We start from the raw sequence: 20,270 nt of genomic DNA, 5'->3' as shown, positions 1-20,270 counted from the left end.
AGGAGGTGATGGTGGGATTGATAAGGGAGTACCCCCTCTCCCACAGCACAGGGCCCTGCTCCGATCTCATGGAATCTTTATTGAAGACAGGACTGGTGCATGGGTGGCCGGGGACTGTCCTGAGTCTGCTGGAGAATGGGGGGCTGGGCAGGCTGAGGTAGTTGTCCTGGGGGGCCCTGGGGCTGTGGAGGTGAGGGCTGCTGCGGTACTTGGGCCACTCTTGCAAGTGCTGCTGGCAGCACGGGACTCGGCACCCCCAGGCACTCCCCACCGGCCCTGGCGCTCATCTCCATCCTCTGCAGCAGCATCAATAAATACAAAAGTCTGCAAGTCCCTGAGCTCAGTCCGGTGCTGCCAGGGCACAGGGGCTGGGGCACGGGAGTCGGACTGTCCGGTGGCGTTGCTGGGACCATGCCCGTGCCAAGCGGTCACACAAGGTTGTTGGCCAGGCGCTCCCGTCTCTCCAGATCGCTCACCACATCGGCGCCAAAAGCATCACCTGGGGAGAGCGATGTTAGGGGTGGGTGGGCGTGCAGGGGCACAAGAAACCTGTGGCACCCCCAGCCCCATCACTTCCCCCACGCTGCCCACCATACCCCCAATGCTCGCTCCTTACTTGTGTGGCAGCCGTGCATCCAGACTCGCTGCCCATCATACTTGCACTGGCACCGCATCACGTTGTTGGAGAAGTCTGACTCAGCCACCTCATGCTTGGGGTTCACAACCACCTGGGGAGGGCAAGGGGCAGGGCTGGGGGCACTTCTGCTATGCCCTGGCCAGGCAGGGCTGTGGCATGCACAGCAGGGTGCAGAACAGCACCCCGATGTGCAGGGTGAGGGATGCTGTGGTGCTCATGGAGAGGAACCCCCAGCCCTGAGGTGTAGTAGCGTGGTGTCCCCCACCCCTCCATCCCCTTACCTGGAAGGTGTAGCTGCCTGGTGGCACATCAGTGATGTCAATCCACTGGCAGTCGATGTCATGGCGGTAGGTGTCCCAGCACCCCACACTCACCCCCTGCTCCCCAAAGTTGGCACAGGCAAAGCGTCGCTGCAGACCTGCAGGAAGGAGGGGGAGTGAGGGAGGCACAGAGCCCCTTTGTGGAGCAGAATGGGGGGCCACTGTCAGCTCTGCAGCCAGCACCTACCTTCGGGGCAGTTGGTGTCTTCCAGGCAAAAGCTGGCCTTGTGCCCCTCGGCCACCTTGGAGCCGTTCAGTGTCAGCAGATCGTAGTGGGTGAAGACCTCGATGCTGTGGAAGTGTCTGTGGGGACAAGGGCTGAGCACAGGACTGGTGCCTGGCCAGGGAGCACGTGGCTGGCCCAGGCAACCCCGGCACAACTTCCGGCAGGGCAGCACCCAGGGACCCAGCAAATTACAACCCTGAAGCCAAATAAAGCCGTAATGACAGTGCTGGCTCAGACGCTGTTAATTACCCCGGGTGGGACAGCCTCTTGGGGACGGGTGCCACCATGCCCTGCCTGGCCCCAGGAGGGGGCAGCTCCCTGCCATCCCCTGCCTATGGACCACTCACCGGTGGCACTGGTGCCAAGTCCAGGCGTGTCGCCCCATCCTGGGCCGGAAATCGGCTCTTCCCAGGTTGTGGATCTGGGAGGAGAAGCGAAGGAGGCGGCGGTGGCCATAGGGCCACTGCATGTTGTCAGCAGAGCGGGAGAGACAGCGCTCCTCATGGGCACAGTACAGCAGCCCCAGGGGCCGGTCCTCCAGGTAGGCTGTCTCCTGCACCAGCTGGGCGTTCATCACCAGGTCTGGGGCATCTGGCATGGAGAGGATCAGCAGGGATTGAGAAGGTGATCCCCACGCATAGCACCCCCTACTCTCCTACAGGAGAAGGGGGGTCCCCCCTCCCAGCAGTACCCCATGGGCTCCTGCTACTCACGGGCAGTGCAGGTGACCCCTGCTGAGAAGCGTCCCCCGCCGCTGGGGCAGTGGACAGGGCCATGGCGCTGGCACTGCTGGAGGGCCAGCTCAGTGCCGGCACAGTGCACCCCGCTCATCACAACCCGGCTGGCATCGGGGCTGCCCGCCCAGTACCACGTCTCCTGAACAGGGGAGGAGCACAGTGCTTGCATCAGTCCTTGCAGCCCCTGCCAGCACCCACCTGCCTCCCCTGCCTCTTCTCCTGCCCTAACACTGCCACCAGGATTTGTCCCCCCACCGTCCCATCCCAGAGCCCCTGGCCAAGCCATGCCCACGCTATCCACCCTGCAGGACCCCTGCAGTCCCTGCCCCAGGCTGGTACCCCACTCACCTGGAGGGCATGGCTGGCAAAGCCCAGCCCCAGTTGCCTGCAGACCACCATGGCCTCGTTCAGGCCCCACTGTGCACCGCACACTGCACCCCATTGCAGCCGCCCCTGCACTGGCACCAGCACCTCCACCACGCCTTCCTCGGGGTTGCGGCCCCCGGCCAGCCGCACCTGTTGGCAGAGAGGGGCTGAGCTGGGATGTGGCGCAGAACCTCAGCTCTCCCACCCAGCGCTGCTATGGGACAAGCAGCCCCACACATCCAGCTGAACATCTCCCTCACCTTCCTCTTCCTCCTTTCCTCCCTATAAGACCACTTTTGCCACCAGATCATCCTGCAGAACCCCATCAGGGTGCTGCTCTGTGTCCCCCTATCCCCAGGGTCACCCCAGGGCTGCTCTGAGCATCCACACTGGGCACAGAGCTTGGGGAGCAGGGACTGTGCAACAGCCTGGGGTTCAACAGGCTCTGGGAAGGAGGCAGGGGCTCACCTGGCTCTTGAAGTCCATGTGGGGCATGTGGCAGCGGACAGCAGCGTCAGCCTCGTGCCGACACCCACTCTGCTCGGCGTCCTGGAAGCGACACTCACCCAGGGAGCGCTCATGGCCAGTGCATCGTACATTGCTCATATGGATGGGCCCCAGACCTAAAGAACAGGAAGGGTCAGTGCTCCCTGCTCCATGCCCATCCTGGAGCAGGACCCTCATCTTCGTTCCCCTGGTCTGAGAATTCTCTATGGAGCTTCCCATGGCAGGAGCAGACAGGAGAGCCTCATCCCAGGGCAGGCTGGAGCTGCCTGAACATCCCAGGATTCTTCAGCAGGACACGTTAAACCAGTTGATTTCCCCATCATACCTCTCCAAGCCCAGAGGTTTCCCAAGTCCATGCTGTAACACTGCCTCACCTTGTCCCATCCGGGCTCCCACCAGGGCCTGCTCCGCTGTCCCATAGCCCAGCTGCCGGCACACCACGCTGGCTGCAGCCAGGTCCCACTGCTTGTCACACACGGTGCCCCACTGCCCGTGGCGTAGCACCTCCACCCGGCCCTCGCCAACATGGGTGCCTGCTCGCAGCCTCACTGGGAGCACCTGGGTAGAGGGAGCAGCCAGTGAGCCACCCCAGGACGCAGCCACCCCCCTCCTCAAGTGCAAATGGGGTGGCTGAGTGCTGCTCAGCTCTGGGACTCTCTATCCATGGGAGAGGGTGTGGAACTCTGCAAGGGCTCACCTTTCCTGGGGTGGTCTTGTTCTTGCCCTTGCCTGTGCCCTTCTGAAAGGCAGGGCCAGGGAGACAGCTGACGATGGCGTGCATGCCATGGGGGCAGGCGTGCTGGTGTGGGGCTGGTGGGGCCACCTGCATAGGGCAGCGGGCCAGGTGGGGCTCTGAGCCCTGACACCGCACCTTGTGTACCCAGAAGTTGTTCTTCTGGCTGAGGGTCTTCAGGCTGCCGAGGGAGAGGAGCAGGGCCAGGGTCAGCTCGGGTGCCAGAGACTCTCCTCCACCCAATGCTCATGCTGGGTGCCCATCCAAGGTGCCCTGCCCACCATGCCCAGTGCTGAGTCCTACCTGGAGCTGGGGTCCTTCAGCTTCCTGTTCCAGAGCTTTCTGTGGGTGTACAAAGCCAGGAGGTGAGGGAGCACACTGACACTGCACGACTCTGAACTCCATGTCCCATTTCTGCCCTTCCCAGCAGGAGATGGAGACCCCACAGCACGTCATGTTCTCTCCCCACTGGCAATTACTGTGCCAAGCCTGTCTGTACCATGTGTCCCAGCGGGACTGTGTGACTCCTGGCACCGGTAGGGGCTCATTATGGGCTGTATTTATAGCCCCAGGCTGAGTCGGGCTGGGAGGGACCAAGGGACACTTGTCTTTCCTCTCCTTTCTCTCACATTTTGCCAGTCATGATGGTGACCATCCCCACAGACCTCTGGATGCTGCGGAGCCCAACTCTGACCCTTGTCAAAGGCCATACTGGCACCTCGCACACCCACCCATCTGTGCAGCCCTTCTCTGATCACTGCTCCAGTCTCTTGTCCCCACAGTGTCCCCAGCCAGGCACCTGCCCCACATGCCCAGGTGCAGTGCGTGTCTCCTGCATCCCTACCGGTAGAAGCTGGTGTTGATGTGCTTCTCCCGGGGGAAGCCCAGCATCCCACAGACCACACGGCTGTTGTTCCTGGTCCAGTTGGCATCGCACATCTGCCTCCAGCGCCCATTGTGCTTCACCTCCACAGCACCCTCCATCACTGGCATGCTCAGCTTGGCCCGTGCCAGAATGGGCTTGAGCCGCACCTCCTCCAGGGTGAGCCCCGACACCTGCACAATGGGCATGGGGTGGGCACAGGGCTCCAGCATCAAGGGCAGGGTGTTCAGAAAAAGGGCCAGGAGAAGGGCTAGAGGGACCTGCTCCGGTTGTCCTGGTGTACCCTGCTGGGCACAGGGGAATGCCACGGGCCCCCACTCACCTCTCCCGGGTGACCAGAGGTGGTAGCCTGGGAGGAGTTGCCAGGCAGGCGCTGTCCTGAGCACACCACACCAGCATCCTCGCCATGGTGGCAGTCACTGATGCCCCAGCCATTGTGGACACACTCTGCCAGGGAGCCCTCGCTGCCCCCACACCGCACGTTGTCAAGCCAGATGGGGCCTGGGGACACAGCATCACAGGCCCCATCCAGTGTGTCCCGCAAGCTGTCTGCATCCACAGCTCCGTGGGCAGGCTCCCACAGCCAGCGGGAAGCACACTGCCCTCGTCAGAACCCCCTGCCCCCTACCTTCCCCTTGGCCGTAGGTGGCACTATGGGTCCAGGTGATGGCTGCGGTGTAACCCAGCTGTCGGCAGGCGACGGTGGCCGCGTGGAAGTCGAAGCCGTCATCGCACACTGTGCCCCAACGTCCCTGGTACAGCACCTCCAGCCGGCCCTCTCCGGCTGGTCCCCGTGGTCCCCCCAGCCGCAGCTGCACCGGGGCCAGCTCCTGCCTGCTGGGGGCAACCCAGCACAGCAGCAGCACCAGCAGGACGTGACTTGCGCCAGTTGGCATCACCATCGTGGTTCTGTGGGTGGGATGCCTGGAGAACAGTGCAACAATGAGCCCTTGGGGACCACGGCAGAGTGAGGGTGCAGCTGCAGCCCCCTGTGCCCCAGGAGCTGGGCAATGGTGGAGGGATATCATGGCCTCTTAACACGGTGGTGACGTTCGGGTCCTTATGCTGTGGGAGATGCATGGGCTACTCCCTGCCTTACTCAGAGGCGTACCCCAGCCCTGCACCCTTCACCAGGTCACCCAGCTCTGACACAGCCCTTCCAGGCACCGACAGCCATGGGCAGCCCCACGAACATTGCCCTGTGCTCTTGTTGCGTCCTGTCTGCCCCATGCTTTGGGACATGGGTGGGGGCCCCACAGAGCCCCCTTTTTTCCTCTACCTGGATTCTTTACCGAACACCAGGGATTCGTCCCCATCGTGCACACAGCCCGGTCCCCGTCACCTCACGTCTTCCCCTGCATCCTCATTCAGAGCACCGGTGGGATTGCTGACCCCCCTCCAGCTGCCTAGATCTCCCCTCCCGGGGCCACCCCGGGTACTCACCCTGACAAGGGATGGCGGTGGCGAACCGGCAGCGCTGCGGGGCAGGCGGTGGCGAGGGACACGGTGATGGCCAGGGGACGCGGCGGTAGCGCCCGCGGCGGTAGCTCCCGCAGCTCCTGCCTCCCGCCGGGCACCGCCTGCAGCCGCTTTTATGGTGCGGCGGGGTGGGCCGACCCGGGGGGGCCCCCCGCCTCCCCGCCTCTGGTCTGGAGCCCAGCCCTGCTCCGTGCACACCCCCGGCCCTACTCTGCCTCACTGCACACTGGGGAAAACCTGTTCCTGCCCCAAAGCCTGTCCTTCCCCCAGCCAGCGGGATCTGAGCTACCCCGCACAGTCCCTACCTGCCGCGAGGCTGGACCTCCCCTGAGTGCCAGCGTCCCTGGTCAGGGATGCTCCCCCCACTGGGCTGTCGCCCAGCCAGGCAGAGCATGGACTTTCTGGAGATGACGAACTGCTATGCTAGGGACACTCCTTGCACCTTCCCACTTACGGAATGGTTCAGGTGGGTACACAGGCATAGGATGCCTGGAGGTGCTGCAGAGGGGCCAGGACTCGGGGGGCTCAGAGACCACGGCAGGCTATGGGATGGTACCGTAAGCCCAGCTCCCACAGGGCCTGGGGCATCACCTGCACCATCCCTGAACCAGGCTGGCTGAGGGTCCTCAGGCGTAGCCCCGCTCCGTGGGACGTGGAGACTGGGGATGCCCCCCCCGACTTGCCCCGGGAGCAACCTCCGGCTTGGGGTGCCGCCAGTCCCCGGGGCACCCTGCTGCCCACACGCCCGCCGTGCCCCGCCGTGGGATGGGGATAAACAGGAAGCCCAGTGCCCTGGCCGTGCCCAGGGACCGGCCAGGAATGTGCCGGTGGCCACCGGGCTGTTTGTTTGGAGTCAAAGCAGCCGGATCCTGCCGGGAGGAGCCAGGATCAACACGGCCGGGAATAGCCCGTGAGCTCATCGCCACGTCTCGCAAGGGCCTCCAGCACCTCTGGGTGTGCAGGGATGCACAACGCTGGGACCCCCTCGCAGGGGACTCTCACCCCAGCCCTCTGCCTTGGCCGGGATCAGGGCATGTCCTGAAGCCTCTGCTGCGATATGGGTACCTGGCCAGCCCCAGAGTGGGGGCCACGGAAAGCCCTGGGGAAGAGCAGGGTTGGGGCCAGCAGTGGAGCCCGTGACTCATTCGTCTTGACGTTTTGAAGCTCAATTGCTTAAGTGTGAGGCCAGGAGCTTCCCCCGAACTCCTCCCCCGGCAGATGCTGGCAGGGGTGCAGGGCAGGCGGATGCTGGGTCCCGCTCCCAGCTCTGCCTCTGCTCCTGGGCACAGTAAGAAGAGAGAAGTGAGGGGGCTAGTGGGCTCTCCCACATTTGGGACCTGCCAGCCTCATCTCGCAGCAGTGTCCTGCTGCTCATGTGATGGTGGCAGGCTGGAGGAGTCCCCCTGTGCCCTGAGGAGTCAGCCAATGAGCTCCTCACCTCCCTCGGGGCTCAGTGGGTGCCAGCACCTGCAGCCCCGGGCAGCCAGCAAGGGCAGCAGCTAAAAATACGCGGCCGGCAGCAGGGCAGCCCCGTGCGCGGGAAGCTGTGGGCGGCGGGCGGGCGTGCGGGGCTATTCTCAGAGGGCTGCGGGACTATTCCTGGCCGGTCAATATTGATTCAGCCAGCTCAGGTGCAGCAGCTCACCCTGTCAGCACCGTATTTAGGGCCCGGCAGGAGGCGAGGCGGGCGGCTGAATCGGGAGCATTGTCTGGGGGAGGAAGAGGGCAGGGAGAGGATGCGAGCTCTGTAATCTGCAGCCAGCGGCTCCCGGCAGCAGCCCGGGTGAGGGGCACACCCCGGGCCTGCTGTGGCTGAGGAGTGTCCAGCACGGAACATCTGCCCTGGGGATGGAGGGACGGGGCCAGAACACGTGCGGGCAGCTTCCGTCGGGAATAGGAGCATGTGTGAGGCACGAGGGAGCAGCTGCCAGTCCTGGCTGCTGTGGTTTCTGAGCCGCTGGACACGTGTCTGCTGTACACACAGCCACAAAGAGCCGGGGCACTGAGGACAGTTGGGGACTCCAGGTACCAAAGCAGTTTCCAGGCAGCTCCCTGGCTCCCTGCTTGTTCTAAGCCCCTTAAGGATGGCCCAGACCTGCCTGGATCTGGGGAGCTCTGTACAAACAGCCCTGCATGCACCTGAGCCTGCATCAATGAGCAGAGGAGAGGGTGAGGGGCTGTTTGTCCCTGTCCACTACTTTGAAATGTGCCTGTCCTCTCTGACAGCTCCCCCAGGGCTGCATCACCAGCAAGTGTGGATGGCACAGTGGGAGCTGCATGAATTGCTCAAAAAACACAGTGAGAGTGCTCATGACAGAGCCTGGGCCAGGGTTTATTTCCATGGGCACAGGCAGGGGCTGAGTGAGGCTTGCCACAGTCATGCAGGGTCCAGGAGCCACTGGGGAAAGGCTGGGTTGTGGCAGGCTGTGAGCCGCCACCTGTCCAAGGTAACGGTAACAGCTGGGAGCTGAGCTGCCCTGAGGTGCTGGGGAAGCAAGCTGGGGATGGGGAGGGCTCTGCATGGGATCAGTAGGGCTTGCTGCTGTCGCAACCCTGTGTTGGGTGAAGTCAGTGTCACCAATCTCATCAGAGGTGCCTGAAATCCTTAATAGCCACCTGCGCAGCATTGCGTCCTGCTGCTCCCATCACTCCTCCTCCTGCAAGAAAGCAGAAATGGGGAATGGTGGTGCACCTCTTTCACGTGCCCTTTCCTTTCTTCTGCAGGCCCCCAGGAGGGTCCTAGCTCCCAGCTCTGCTCACCAGGGTGGGCTCCACTTCCACACAAGTACAGGCCAGGAATTGGGGACTGGTAGCCAGAGTAGGATGGTGCTGGCCGGGCAAAGTACAGCTGGTCCAGAGACATCCCTCCATGGAAGATGTTCTGCCAACAGAGCTCTGTGTGAGCTGGCTGTGCCTGGCCCAGGCCTGTGTGCCCACTAGCACTGGCACCAGCACGACACTCAGAGTTGACATGTGTGGTACTCACTCCACCAGGCAGCCCGAAGATCCTCTCCAGGTCTGGTGGCGTCAGGATGTCCCTGCCAATGACGGATGCCTTGAACCCTGGGGCATAGTCTTCGATGCAGTCAAACACTAGAGAAAGATGAAGGGACTACTGGTGGGCGGCCAGGGGGGGACATGGTAGCGAGCTCCTGTGCAGCTCCAGGGCAGCTCTGCCCACGGGTGTTAGCGGGGTCTGTGTGTGCATTACGTACCCGTGTCTGCATATGCATTTCTGGCCTGCTCATCCCAGGACCGACCGCCTGCCAGCACGGACGGGGTGTACTGAGTGAAGAGGGACACGACGTGGCAGCCCGGCGGGGCCAGCCCTGGGTCCAGCGCTGAGGGAATGCAGAGCTCGATCATGGGCCTGGGGGAGCAGTACTCCAGCTGCGCAGGCAGAGGGGCACCCAGCCACTCCACACCTCTTCACCCAGCACCCACTGCCATGACTGTCCTCTCCCATCCCCAGCACACCAAGGCGTGCCAGTACAGGTGCCTACCTGCTGGAGGGGTGCCCATGGGTGGCCTCAGTGAATGCCTGGTGCAGGAGCTGGGTGCCCTCACAGTTGAGATGTATGGAGCACTGGTGGTGGGGCAGGGGCTGGCCATTGTGGGCATTGGGGGCAGCCAGGAAGCTGGGCAGCCGATCCACCGCCACTGGGCATGGGATGGGGAGATGGAGGAAATGGGGTGCAGCCTCTTGCTAAGCCTGACACCAGTGTTCCTTCAGCAGGGATGGCAGCGGAAGTGTCCTTGCTGGTACCTACCATTGATCTTGGTGACAGGGGAGCATGTGTCAACCTGCCGGATCCGCTGGACAAAATCCTTCGGCAGCTGCTCCTAGGGTGGGATACACCAGTGCAGAGGCTGGCTGTGAGGGGCAGTGTGGATGGGGGATTCCAACATGCCAAGGCCCCACCAGCCCCATGCACTCTGTACCTGAGGAATGAGTTCCAGGAAGGTGATTTGGGGGGAGGCATTGGACAGCACCAGTTTGCTCCTCACCTCTGTCCCATCCTGCAGTGCGACACCCTGCGCCTCCCCGTCCCTGCCCAGCAGCACGTGGCACACTGCCTGGGCATGTGTAGGGGACAAGACTTTACCAAGAACATCCCTGCTGCCTGTGGGGGTGGCCAGGCAGCTCCCCTCTCACAGACACCCCGTACCTTCTCAGCAAAGATGTGGGCTCCCCGGGCAGTCGCTGCATGGGCGATGGCTTGGGACAGGGCTCCCATCCCACCTGCCACGTAGCCCCAGGCCCCCCGCCGTCCCTCCAGCTCACCCATGACATGGTGCAACAGCACGTACCTGTGGTAACAGGACCCCAGGTTAGCTGCGAGCTGAGGGGATGGGTCTGTCCCCTGCATGGGCAGTGAGGACGGTGCCACAGCCCTCACAGGCGGAACCATGCCAGCTCATGGGATGTCAACTCATTTACAACAGGGAGCACGCACCAGCCAGGACTCAGCCGAACCCGGGGACAGAGGTGTCCAGACAGCAAAGGGATAGGTGGGGGCCACTCAGGAGCGCCATATGGCAGGGTTGGGGGCAGCCCCTTGCCCAGCACCAGCCCCTGAGGCACCCTGGCTAAGTTGAGCAGGCAGTGGGAGGGAGAGGCAGGGGGGCAGGGCTTGTGGTACCGGGGTGCAGCAGAGCCAAGCACAGAGCATGGCATGGGGGGACAGTGCAGGCATGGGCCCCAGGAGGAAGGGACCCTCACCCGCTGCCGGGGGTGCGTGGGCTGGCCATGGCTCCAATCACCGCATCAGTAGCCAGAGTTGCTTTCAGGGGTTCTGACTCAAACCACTGATCCAGGATCTGGCCCAGGAGAAAGAGAGCACACCAGGCTTGGGGTGGGGAGTTGCCACAGCACCCTGACAGGCAGGAGGAGAGGAAGTGGGTGTTTCCACCCCACCACTGCCAGCACGCACCTTGGAGATGGGGGCTGTGAGTACCTCGTAGTAGCGGGGCAGCTGCCGCCCCAGTGCCAGCCCTGGGGTGGAGAGGTGGTGTGAGACCTGCATGGCTGCGCCAGGGCTGGCTACTGGTGCCCAGCTGGGTTTGGAGGTCAAGACCAAGGTGAGCAAGGCTACCAGAGCCTGCAAGCCCAGGTGGGGCTCCTGAGGAGGCTCTGCATTGTCCACCCCAGGCACTGGCAAACACCCCTTGCTATCAGAGTTCCCTGGCATCCCAGATGTACCTGCCTGCAGCAAGGGCTTCAGGGTTTGTAGGTTCCTGAGCTGCTGGAGCACGGAACCCTTCCCCAGGGCAGCTGTATCCACTGGAGGGGCATCCAGCAATGGGTCAAGGGCCAACACCATGCGCCCCATGAATGCCTCATACTCAGGGTAGGCCTGGAAGGGGACAGAGGGGGGACAACAAGGACTGCACCATGGTGGGTGCAATGGATAACTCACCCAGGAGCATCCCTGCCGCTCCAGGGGCAGGGCAGCCCCTCATGGGCTTTGCTGTGCCAGGTGCATGTCTCTGATGGTACCTGGGCATCCTTCTGGGAGAACTGAGCAATCTGCTGCTGAGTTTGAGCCATGTCATGTCCCAGCAGAAGGGAGCGAGGAGGGCTCCTGTCCTCCAGCAGTGGGGTAAAGGAGTAGGGGTCCCGTGGGAACACCCTCAGACCGTGCCGCTGCAAGACAGGGATGTCCCCACTGCAGGGACAGCCTGGCAGCAGGGTCCCCCTGCTTGCATGGTGGGAGTTGCCAGCAGCCCAGCAAAGGGTGGGTGCCAGTACCTGCAGCTCCAGATCAGCATAGATTTGTGGTCGCAGCAGGCTGAGCAGATATGATGCCCGGGAGAACTTGAACCCTGGAGGATGTGGGGTGGTGGGGGATGTCTGCCACCGGGGCTGGCCCGGGGGACAAGGGGAACGGGGGGATACCTGGCACGATCTCCTCCGTGACGGCTGCGCCGCCCAGCACGTGACGCTTCTCCAGCACAGCCGTGCGCAGCCCTGCCTGCTGCAGGTAGGCAGCCTGTGGGGAGCACGGCACGCACTGCCCATCCCTCCAGCCGGGATCTCATTGTCAACCTGAGCACCCTCTTGCACGTGGTGCCCCCCTTACTAGGGAGGGCCTGTGGGAGCCCCAGCCCCATGGACACTGCCACCAAAGCCCTCCCTTGCCCACAGCGCTGACCCTTCCCAGTCCCCTGCTGTCCCCTGTGGATAGAGGAGAGGCAGAATGCCACTCTTGGTACTCACTGCCACCAGCCCGTTGTGCCCTGCAAGAAGAGAGGGAGGTGAACAGAGTCCAGTGTCAGTGATGGGCCCACAGCACAGGGCACCCTGCAATGCCTGGGGCATGGGGCTGTCACAGCCAGCCCAATAACAGGCTCTGGACATAGGGATACGGGTGACAAGGAGCCTCCTCCCCCGGCCCTACAGCCCTGGCCCTAATGGTTGCAGCAAAGGCGGACAGAAGTGCTCAAAGCAGATGCTCCAACAGTGCTCTGCATGCTGGGGGGCTGCAGTTTGTGCCAGACCCCTGCGTCCTCCCCGGCATGAGGAGCAGCCTGGGGGTTTGCAATGCATCCAGCACTACTGTGGTCCCCACCTGGCTGCTCCTCTGCTACGTGCCCTGGGAGGAGGGCAGATGGGGGCCCCCGCTGGCTCCCCGCAGCTCGACTCTTGCTCCCTTGCTCTGTTACCTGCCCCGATCACCACCGCGTCGTATTCCCGCTGCAGCCGGGCTGCAGCCCCGGCATGGGCCAAACGCGCTCCTGACGGCCCCAGGGACAGACGCCAGCCCTGCAGCCAGCGGGAAGAGCAGACCAGGCTCAGTCTTCCCGGGAGCCCAGCTGCCATCGCCCCACAGCGCCTGGCCACGGCTGCCCTGCGTCCAGCAGCCTGGACTTTGCTTTCACGGCGGAACTTTTCCCAGGGCTTCCGGGCACAGGGATGCACGGGGGGGTCAGGGCAGGGAACGCCTAGAAGAGGCGGGGAGGCTGGTCAGGACAGGGGCACCCGCCGAGCGCTGCCCCGCTGGGGCTGTCCCCAGCGAGGTGCTGACCCTGGCACAGTTTTGCTGGGGGCTTACAGCGGGGCCGGAGACAAACCCCAGTGCTGAGAAGGCGACAGATCCTGCCTGGGGCTCAGCAGAGTGCCAGGAGCTCCCCAGCCTGTACTCCGGGAATGTGCTGAGCAGGCAGGCGGGGGCCTGAGCGCCCCCGTGCCCCAGCTCCTCTTCTGCTCCAGGGATGGTCCAGAGGCACGTGGCTGGGGTGATGGACCAAGCACGGTAGGACAGAGGGAGTTTGCCCCCCCCTCTTCCCCTCCCACCCTCCCCGTGAGCAGGCAAGCCCTGAGCACAGCCCTGAAAGCAGCAGGAAAAGGGGCAGCTTGGGGATGAGCTTGGCTCTGAATCCAGCACTATTGCTCAGCAGGGCAAATTCCGGCTCAGCACGACGGGGCAAAGGCCCTGTCATGGTCCAGTGCTCCCTGAATCGCCGTCCCCAGCTCCAGCAAGTGGCACGGGAGCAACAAGGGGCAGTGGCTGCATGAGTTCCTTGGGGCTGGCCCCATTCCCAGCTGTACTTGAGGTTTGGATGTGCACTGAGCCCAGACGTGCCTGGGAAACACATTAAGCTGCCTCAGGATTTACTTGCTGCTCCCAGCTAAGCTCAGAGCTGTGGCTAACTGGTGCCTGGAAGCCTGAGTGCAGGGAAGGGGGTGCAGGATGGGCTGCACCTCCCCAGAGCCTGCCAAACCTCTGAGGGCCCTGCACCCCACATTTCAGGGTGAGGGGGAAGAGAGATGCACCCTAGACCATTGCTCCACTCAGGTTTGGCTACACTATCTTGATCTCTGGCCAAAGCCAGGCAGTAATGCCAAGCTAACATTATAAATCCTGCTCTGGAAATGCACTTTTCAGCAAGACAGTGATTTGTAAACAACCTCCCAGCCCCGCTCTCTGCCTGTCCCCATTGGCTGCTGGGTGGCAGCATGGGGAGCAGGAAAGGAGACAATGCCAGCCCTGGCCAGGCTGGAGGATGGGAAAGTTGCCAGTTGCTGCCTGCAGGCACAATCCATGGCATGGCACACAGATACTGAGAAAGCAACCCAGGCTCTGGGAACACCCACACACCCACTTTAATCCTGGCCCCAAGGTGGCTGGAGGCAGCTCAGAGCAGAGGGATGCGGGATGGCTCCCAGAGGCGCCGGGCCAAGTCGCAGGCCTGCTGGACCATGAGCTCGGAGGGGATGATGCCCAGGTGCACAGTCAGCAGCTCGTAGCACTTCACTACCTCTGCCTGGTGGTTCTTGCTGTAATAACGCAGCAACTTCCTGGGGAGGAGAAGACAGGGGCCTTGGCAGGTACAGTGCACACAGGCAACCCCTTTCTAACCACCTTCCCTCTATAAAGTACTTTGCAAGGACACAGCAAAACCATGGCACCAGCCCGGGGAGATGGGCTGATGCAACCCCAGTGACACCACAACTGGTACCACCCTGCAGTGACATCCTGCCATCACTCACAGGGACCCCTGTGCCATCAGAGCTTCGAGCCCTGGTGCCAAACCATAGGGCTGGCAAACTGCTCACCTGTAGTAGTCCCCTGCCAGCATCCCAATGGGAGCAGAATCGTCAGACAGAACTGGTACCTCCATCACCTCCAGCTTGTAGCCCTGGGGAGAAATGACAGCAGAGGGCAGGAGCTGGGATGGAACTACTGAGGAGTCAGAGCTGGCTGTGTCTATAGCCCTGCTCCCTGCCCCAGGGAAAGAGGGGCTCAGCCCTTTCCTGGCCCCACATACCATCTCATTCTCAAACCAGAGGAAGTAGGAGCAGCAGTAGTCGCCATCCTGCAGCATCAGTGTCGTGTAGCCCTTCTGTAGGTATCGCCGGGCCAGTGTGATCAGGGACCAGACCTGGGGGACAAGGGGCATCTGAAGCCTGAGCAGAAACCCCTCCAATTTCCACCCTCTTCTGCGGTTCCCACCCCACACCTACCCCATGAGTAGTACCTTTCTCTTGATGAAGGTGGCCAGGGGACCCTTGCCCAGCTCTGAGCTGGACTTCTCTGTCACACTGAGCGATGGTGCCATCATTTGTCCAGCTGTGCGGTCCACATAGATGAAGTGCACCAGACCAGGAAAGTCTTCCAGGTACGTGGGATGGGTTAAGGGTGTCCAACAACTTTGGTGCCCTTCCAGGACAGCCCCTGAGCCTCAGGGAAACCACCTTTGCCCACTACATTCCTCCCCTTGATCCCGGTGCCAGGGGATAGGGTCCCACTCCCACATCTGCTACCCCCTTGGGGACACCCCCTTGCCAGGCTGGGTTCCCAGCTGCAGAGATGGGTATGACACCATGGTGATATTGCGCCTGCTCTTCACCAACAGGAAGTCCCGCCAGTCCAGCAGCTTCTCCCTGCCAAGAAGAAGCACAGTGAGAGGCCAGGACCCACATGCCCCAGCACAGCTGGGTGTGGGGCAGCCCCTTGGGGATGCTGACCATCCCCATGCACTCACCTCATCAGCTTCTGAGCACGGTCCCGCAGCCCTTGGGACAGGCTGTGGCCAGCAGAGGTCAGGAAGAGCTGGCGGTACACGGAGCAGAGCTGCCGCTTCACGTTTGCCACTGACTGCAGCAGCCTGAGCCAGGGGACACAGACACCAGGTTTGGACACTGGGTCCCTAGCACTGCAGGGACAGTGCTGGTCCCCAGGCTGGGAAAGGTCCCTGCCTGTCCTGGAGACTTTCCCTGGCTTCCCCCTACTCACTCCAGGGAGCTCCCAGGCTCACTCCGTGAAAATATCTTGTTCTTGAAGTCCAACCAGGTGTTCTGCAACTAGAAAGAGACAGGATTGTGTCAGGCTGTGGGGACAACAGGACAGGGTCCTCATGTCCCCACTCCCACCTGGATGTCATGTCCACTCAGCTTCTTCACAAATTTGTCCATGCGCTGCCGCAGCTCAGCGAGGAACGGGTAGGAGCGTGCGACTCCCACCTCTGGTCCCTCTTCCAGCTTCTTCTCCAGCACCAAGAAACCATCCAGCAGCTGGTACAAGGTGATGGCCACCTGGGTCATGGGGCCCTGCCAGGGAAGGGAGAGGTGGGTCAGGCAGGACTCAGTCCAGCATAGCTTCCCTCACCTCAGAGGCAGCTCACCTTGGTCAGTAGCACAAGGGAGATGCCTGGCCAGAGCGGGAGGCAGTGCATGGTGTGTGGCAGCAAGGGGTAGTAACCTTCCCGCAGGCTGGCATCCAGAAAGATCCTTCTGGGGTTTGAAGCTTCAGGCACCAGAGGCCCCAAGGTCTGGAGCAAGTCCTCTGCGATCTGGGAAGACAGGGGAGGTGCTCAGTGCCCTGTGGGGATGAGACAGCTCACACAAAGGATGCTCTGTAGAGATGCATCATTGCCCTGAAAGCTGCAACCAGGCATGACAGAACCAAAGGAGCTGCAGGGGCCATGTAGCAAAAGATCAGCAGTGAGGAAAGCGCCCAGGGACCCCAGAGGAGCAGAAGAGAAGAAGCCTGTTGCAAAGATTAAGGCTGCAAATGCCTTAAACCGAGGCCAGTGTTTGCTTGCAGTGTGCTTTTCCATAAGGAAAGGAGCCCAGAAAGACCAACGGCAGCAGAGGGAGACACTGGACTGCTCTGAGGCAGCCCCTCTCCCTCTCTGCTGACAGCTCATTGTAAGCAATGCCTCAGAGAAGGAGTTCAGAGCTGTCACAGTTACGCACAACATGGGGGACGCAGGGCACCCACAGCTGCAGCACAGCAAGAGATGAGTGAAAAGGACCAGAGACCACAAAGGGCACTGGGACAGGCTGGTGAGGTGTGGAGCTGGGAGGTGTTGCAGGACTCCATGCTCACCTGGACGTCTGCAGCATCCACTTCCCCAATGCTCACCATTTCGGCTCCCTCTGACCAGCTCTCACTGCCTGCAGAGAACATGGCAGGGCACCCTTCCAGCCCCCCTCACAGCCCCGGAGCCTCTGCAGGGCTGGGGGTGTGGGGCATGGCTGCTGCCCAGCTGGGCACTCACCTGTACTGTGCCTGCTTGGTGAGGGCTCAGGTGTGTAGTAGACCTCAGGCACAGAGAGATCATCTGTGTCCTGCCAGCAAAAACAGATGGGTCAGCGATGGCAGCGATGCAGGCAACCCTTCCAGCATCCTGCAGCTCCTGATCTCAAGGACTCACTTGGTCATCTGAGTCCTTGTCTGCAGCTCCATGGGAGCCAGGGCCACTCACAGGGATGCTCTCACTTCTCTTGGGTCCCTGAGGGAGAACATTCCCTGCTGTGGGCTTTCAAAAAGAGGGAAAAAACCCCTAAGCCCCAGCTGTCAAGGCATCACCCCATGGGAGCGCCCTGACTTGCTGCGCCCCCAGTCCTCCTCTAAAGCACCTGCAGGCCAAGCTCCTCCTCGGCGCTCTGGCTGGGGTACAGGTCCTGAACCAGGAGGATGAGGACAAGCAGATCAGCTGGACGGATGGAGCTGGCATTGCGGCTGCAGGCCAGAGAAGGAAAGGGTCAGCTGGCAGGACAAATGGCTGCCCTGGGGAGGGTGGTGGGGCTGGGCACACCTGGAGTAGAAGGCCAGCAGCTTGGTGTGCACCAGGAGGAAGGCATGGCCCACTTCGTCCCCACCACGCTCCGGGCTGGCATTGATGTACTGTACCACTTGTCGCTCCAGGAACTCGATGCACTGCTCACACAGCTGAGGATGGATCAGCCGCTCCACGGCCTGGGGTGCAGGAGCAGGGAAGGCTGTTGAACTCCCTCAAACCCAGCCTTGCAGCCCTACAGGCAGGTCTGAGCTTCCACTGCTGAGGGGAGCTGCCCTGAAGTCCCCAGCCCACCACCTTTTCCCACATCCTGGGACTCCATGCAGCCTCCCACCCCTGGAACACCCCAAAAGTGAGGGACACCCCAGAGCATTGGTACCTCCACTGCAAAGCTCTGGTCCTCCTCCCGCAGGTGGCTGTAGGTCTCCAGCAGGCCCCGCAGCAGGCTCCACACACGCTCCCGCTGCTCCGAATCAGCCGGCCGCAACCTGCGGCGGTCAGAGAATGTAAACTCATTGGTGGCTGTCACCTCCCTGTGTGGGACGTCCACACCAAAACCCAGCTCCCTACACGGGACGGACACACCAAAACCCAGCTGCAGCCCGGCAGGCAGGGGGTCCTGCTGCAAAGGGGGGATCCCAGCTGGAGACACCCAATCCCAGCCCCCGGTGCTGCATTAAGGCACTTCGGGGCAGCCACCCCAACATCCCGACATGCCAGCCTGTGCCGGTGGCTGTGCCCGCTCACTCCTTGCGGATGAGGTGCGAGTCGAGCGTGACGAGGCCACAGTGAACTTCCAGCAAGCGCCGCAGCACGAAGAGAGTCCGGCGCAGGTCGTCCTCGCTCTGCGTCCCGTCGCCGTTCACTGCGATGTACAGGCAGTCCCCGAACTGCAACCGGCAGCGGGGTCAGGCGGGGGCCGGCCAGGGGTCCCTGGTCCCCGGTGCCGGTCCTACCGTGTGCAGGACGTGGAGGTGCCGCCCGCCCTCGGTGGCGAAGCAGGTGTAGGTGTCGGAGAGCTTCTCCAGCAGCGCGGCGCAGGAAATGATGAGGGGGGCGAAGAGGGTGTTGAGGCCGTCCTCCAGCGCCGGGCCCTGCGCCACACGCTCCCGGTCAGCGCCCACGCGCGACCGCGCACCCCGCGCTCCCTTCCCCGCACCCGCACCCGCGCCGCCCCGTCCCACCTCACCTGCCCGACGTGGGACGACCGCAGCCGGCGGAGGAAGGCGGCATCGGCCCAGTAGAAGAGCAGCTCGGCCGCGGTGCTGGCGATCAGGACGCAGCGCATGGCCCGCGGCGGGAGAAACACCGGGACCGGGACACCGGGACGGCGTGGCTCCACCCGCCCCGCGCCGCTTCCTGCTCCGCCGCGCGTGACCGCCGCGCCCACGCGCGCAGCGCCCCCGGCGGCCCGGCGCGGCACCGCACCGTGTGACAGCGGCACCGCACCGTGTGACCGCGGCACCGCACCGTGTGACAGCGGCACCGCACCGTGTGACCGCCGCCCCGCACCGTGTGACAGCGGCACCGCACCGTGTGACAGCGGCACCGCACCGTGTGACCGCCGCCCCGCACCGTGTGACAGCGGCACCGCACCGTGTGACAGCGGCACCGCACCGTGTGACCGCCGCCCCGCACCGTGTGACAGCGGCACCGCACCGTGTGACCGCCGCCCCGCACCGTGTGACAGCGGCACCGCACCGTGTGAGAGCGGCACCGCACCGTGTGACCGCCGCCCCGCACCGTGTGACAGCGGCACCGCACCGTGTGACCGCCGCCCCGCACCGTGTGAGAGCGGCACCGCACCGTGTGAGAGCGGCACCGCACCGTGTGACAGCGGCACCGCACCGTGTGACCGCCGCCCCGCACCGTGTGACCGCCGCCCCGCACCGTGTGACAGCGGCACCGCACCGTGTGACCGCCGCCCCGCACCGTGTGACAGCGGCACCGCACCGTGTGACAGCGGCACCGCACCGTGTGACCGCCGCCCCGCACCGTGTGACCGCCCCAGCCGCACCGTGTGACAGCGGCACCGCACCGTGTGACCGCCGCCCCGCACCGTGTGACAGCGGCACCGCACCGTGTGACCGCCGCCCCGCACCGTGTGTCCGCCGCACCGCACTGTGTGACAGCGGCACCGCTCCCCTCCCGCCCGCCCCGGCCCGGCCCGGCCCGGCCCGGCCCGGCCCGGCCCGCGGCGGACAGAAGACGCCGGCACGGTTGAGAGCCCAACTTTATTACACCTCCGGTAGCGCCTGGGCGCGTCGCAGCTGCTCCTGCCCGCGACACCGCCACTCTCCCGGGCAGGAGACGCTCCCGGCCCACCGCTCCTCCCCTCTCCGCTCCGGGATGTATAATTTAACAATCAACATTTCCCGCCGCGGAGCCCGAGCCCGCCCGCCCGGGGCGGCCCCGGAGCCCCCTGCCCCGCCCCGCCCCGCCCCGCCCCGCCCGGTGCATCTCGCAGCGGGCCAGGCCGCTGGCGGCATCCCGGCGGCAGTAGAGGGAGCTGCTTCCATGCGCTTGCTGCACCGGGGTACTGCCCGCCTCCAGGGAAGGGGGTCCGGCTGCTGGAGGGGTCATCCCGAGGGGCAGCGGGACCAGGGGGTCGGGGAGGGTGTCCGTCCCGGGATATACCGGGGCTCAGCACCCCAACCCTCCCTGCAGCCAGCAGGCACGAGAGCCCGGGTGCTTCTCGCAGCTCACGGGACGGATGGTGGCAGGCCCTGCAAAGTGGCTGTCGTACTGCTCTGGCGGGATGGCGGCCAAGGCATGTGGAGCTCCGCGGCCACAGGGCAGGAGTGGTGCCAAGGTGGAGGACATCCTGGGGGTGAGGATGAGGGCATGGCGTGG

The 20,270-nt window shown here is 63.6% G+C and overlaps 3 protein-coding genes across 3 annotated transcripts; all 3 read right to left on the bottom strand.

The window, feature by feature from the left end:
* Nucleotides 1–428: 428 nt before the first annotated feature.
* Nucleotides 429–5,311, bottom strand: LOXL4 (lysyl oxidase like 4; the record flags this gene model as incomplete). Its single annotated transcript, XM_082285835.1, has 14 exons — nucleotides 429–499; nucleotides 617–728; nucleotides 919–1,055; nucleotides 1,145–1,260; nucleotides 1,531–1,774; nucleotides 1,897–2,059; nucleotides 2,269–2,436; nucleotides 2,755–2,909; nucleotides 3,168–3,351; nucleotides 3,491–3,707; nucleotides 3,830–3,868; nucleotides 4,371–4,582; nucleotides 4,732–4,910; nucleotides 5,038–5,311. 14 exons carry the CDS (start codon nucleotides 5,309–5,311, stop codon nucleotides 429–431), a joined length of 2,271 nt encoding a protein of 756 aa, XP_082141961.1.
* A 3,163-nt stretch (nucleotides 5,312–8,474) lies between these two features.
* PYROXD2 (pyridine nucleotide-disulphide oxidoreductase domain 2) lies at nucleotides 8,475–12,711 on the bottom strand (the record flags this gene model as incomplete). The annotated part of the gene is made up of 16 exons (XM_082285834.1): nucleotides 8,475–8,545; nucleotides 8,649–8,769; nucleotides 8,875–8,981; nucleotides 9,104–9,258; nucleotides 9,392–9,548; nucleotides 9,659–9,731; nucleotides 9,831–9,965; nucleotides 10,058–10,199; nucleotides 10,612–10,709; nucleotides 10,823–10,884; nucleotides 11,092–11,245; nucleotides 11,389–11,535; nucleotides 11,641–11,714; nucleotides 11,788–11,881; nucleotides 12,109–12,128; nucleotides 12,555–12,711. 16 exons carry the CDS (start codon nucleotides 12,709–12,711, stop codon nucleotides 8,475–8,477), a joined length of 1,767 nt encoding a protein of 588 aa, XP_082141960.1.
* A 1,316-nt stretch (nucleotides 12,712–14,027) lies between these two features.
* Nucleotides 14,028–18,705, bottom strand: HPS1 (HPS1 biogenesis of lysosomal organelles complex 3 subunit 1; the record flags this gene model as incomplete). Its single annotated transcript, XM_082286414.1, is given in 18 exon segments — nucleotides 14,028–14,190; nucleotides 14,449–14,531; nucleotides 14,661–14,774; nucleotides 14,871–15,020; nucleotides 15,216–15,276; nucleotides 15,378–15,500; nucleotides 15,629–15,696; nucleotides 15,766–15,942; nucleotides 16,017–16,184; nucleotides 16,724–16,791; nucleotides 16,896–16,965; nucleotides 17,052–17,156; nucleotides 17,257–17,359; nucleotides 17,436–17,596; nucleotides 17,797–17,905; nucleotides 18,165–18,307; nucleotides 18,374–18,531; nucleotides 18,534–18,705. Coding segments are annotated over 18 exon segments (2,196 nt in total).
* Nucleotides 18,706–20,270: the final 1,565 nt, after the last annotated feature.

Source organism: Coloeus monedula, assembly GCF_965178545.1.
Source record: "Coloeus monedula genome assembly, chromosome: 8".
Classification (NCBI taxonomy): domain Eukaryota; kingdom Metazoa; phylum Chordata; class Aves; order Passeriformes; family Corvidae; genus Coloeus; species Coloeus monedula.
The sequence above is the reverse complement of the archived record's forward strand: the minus strand, read 5'-3'. Positions and strand labels throughout refer to the sequence as shown.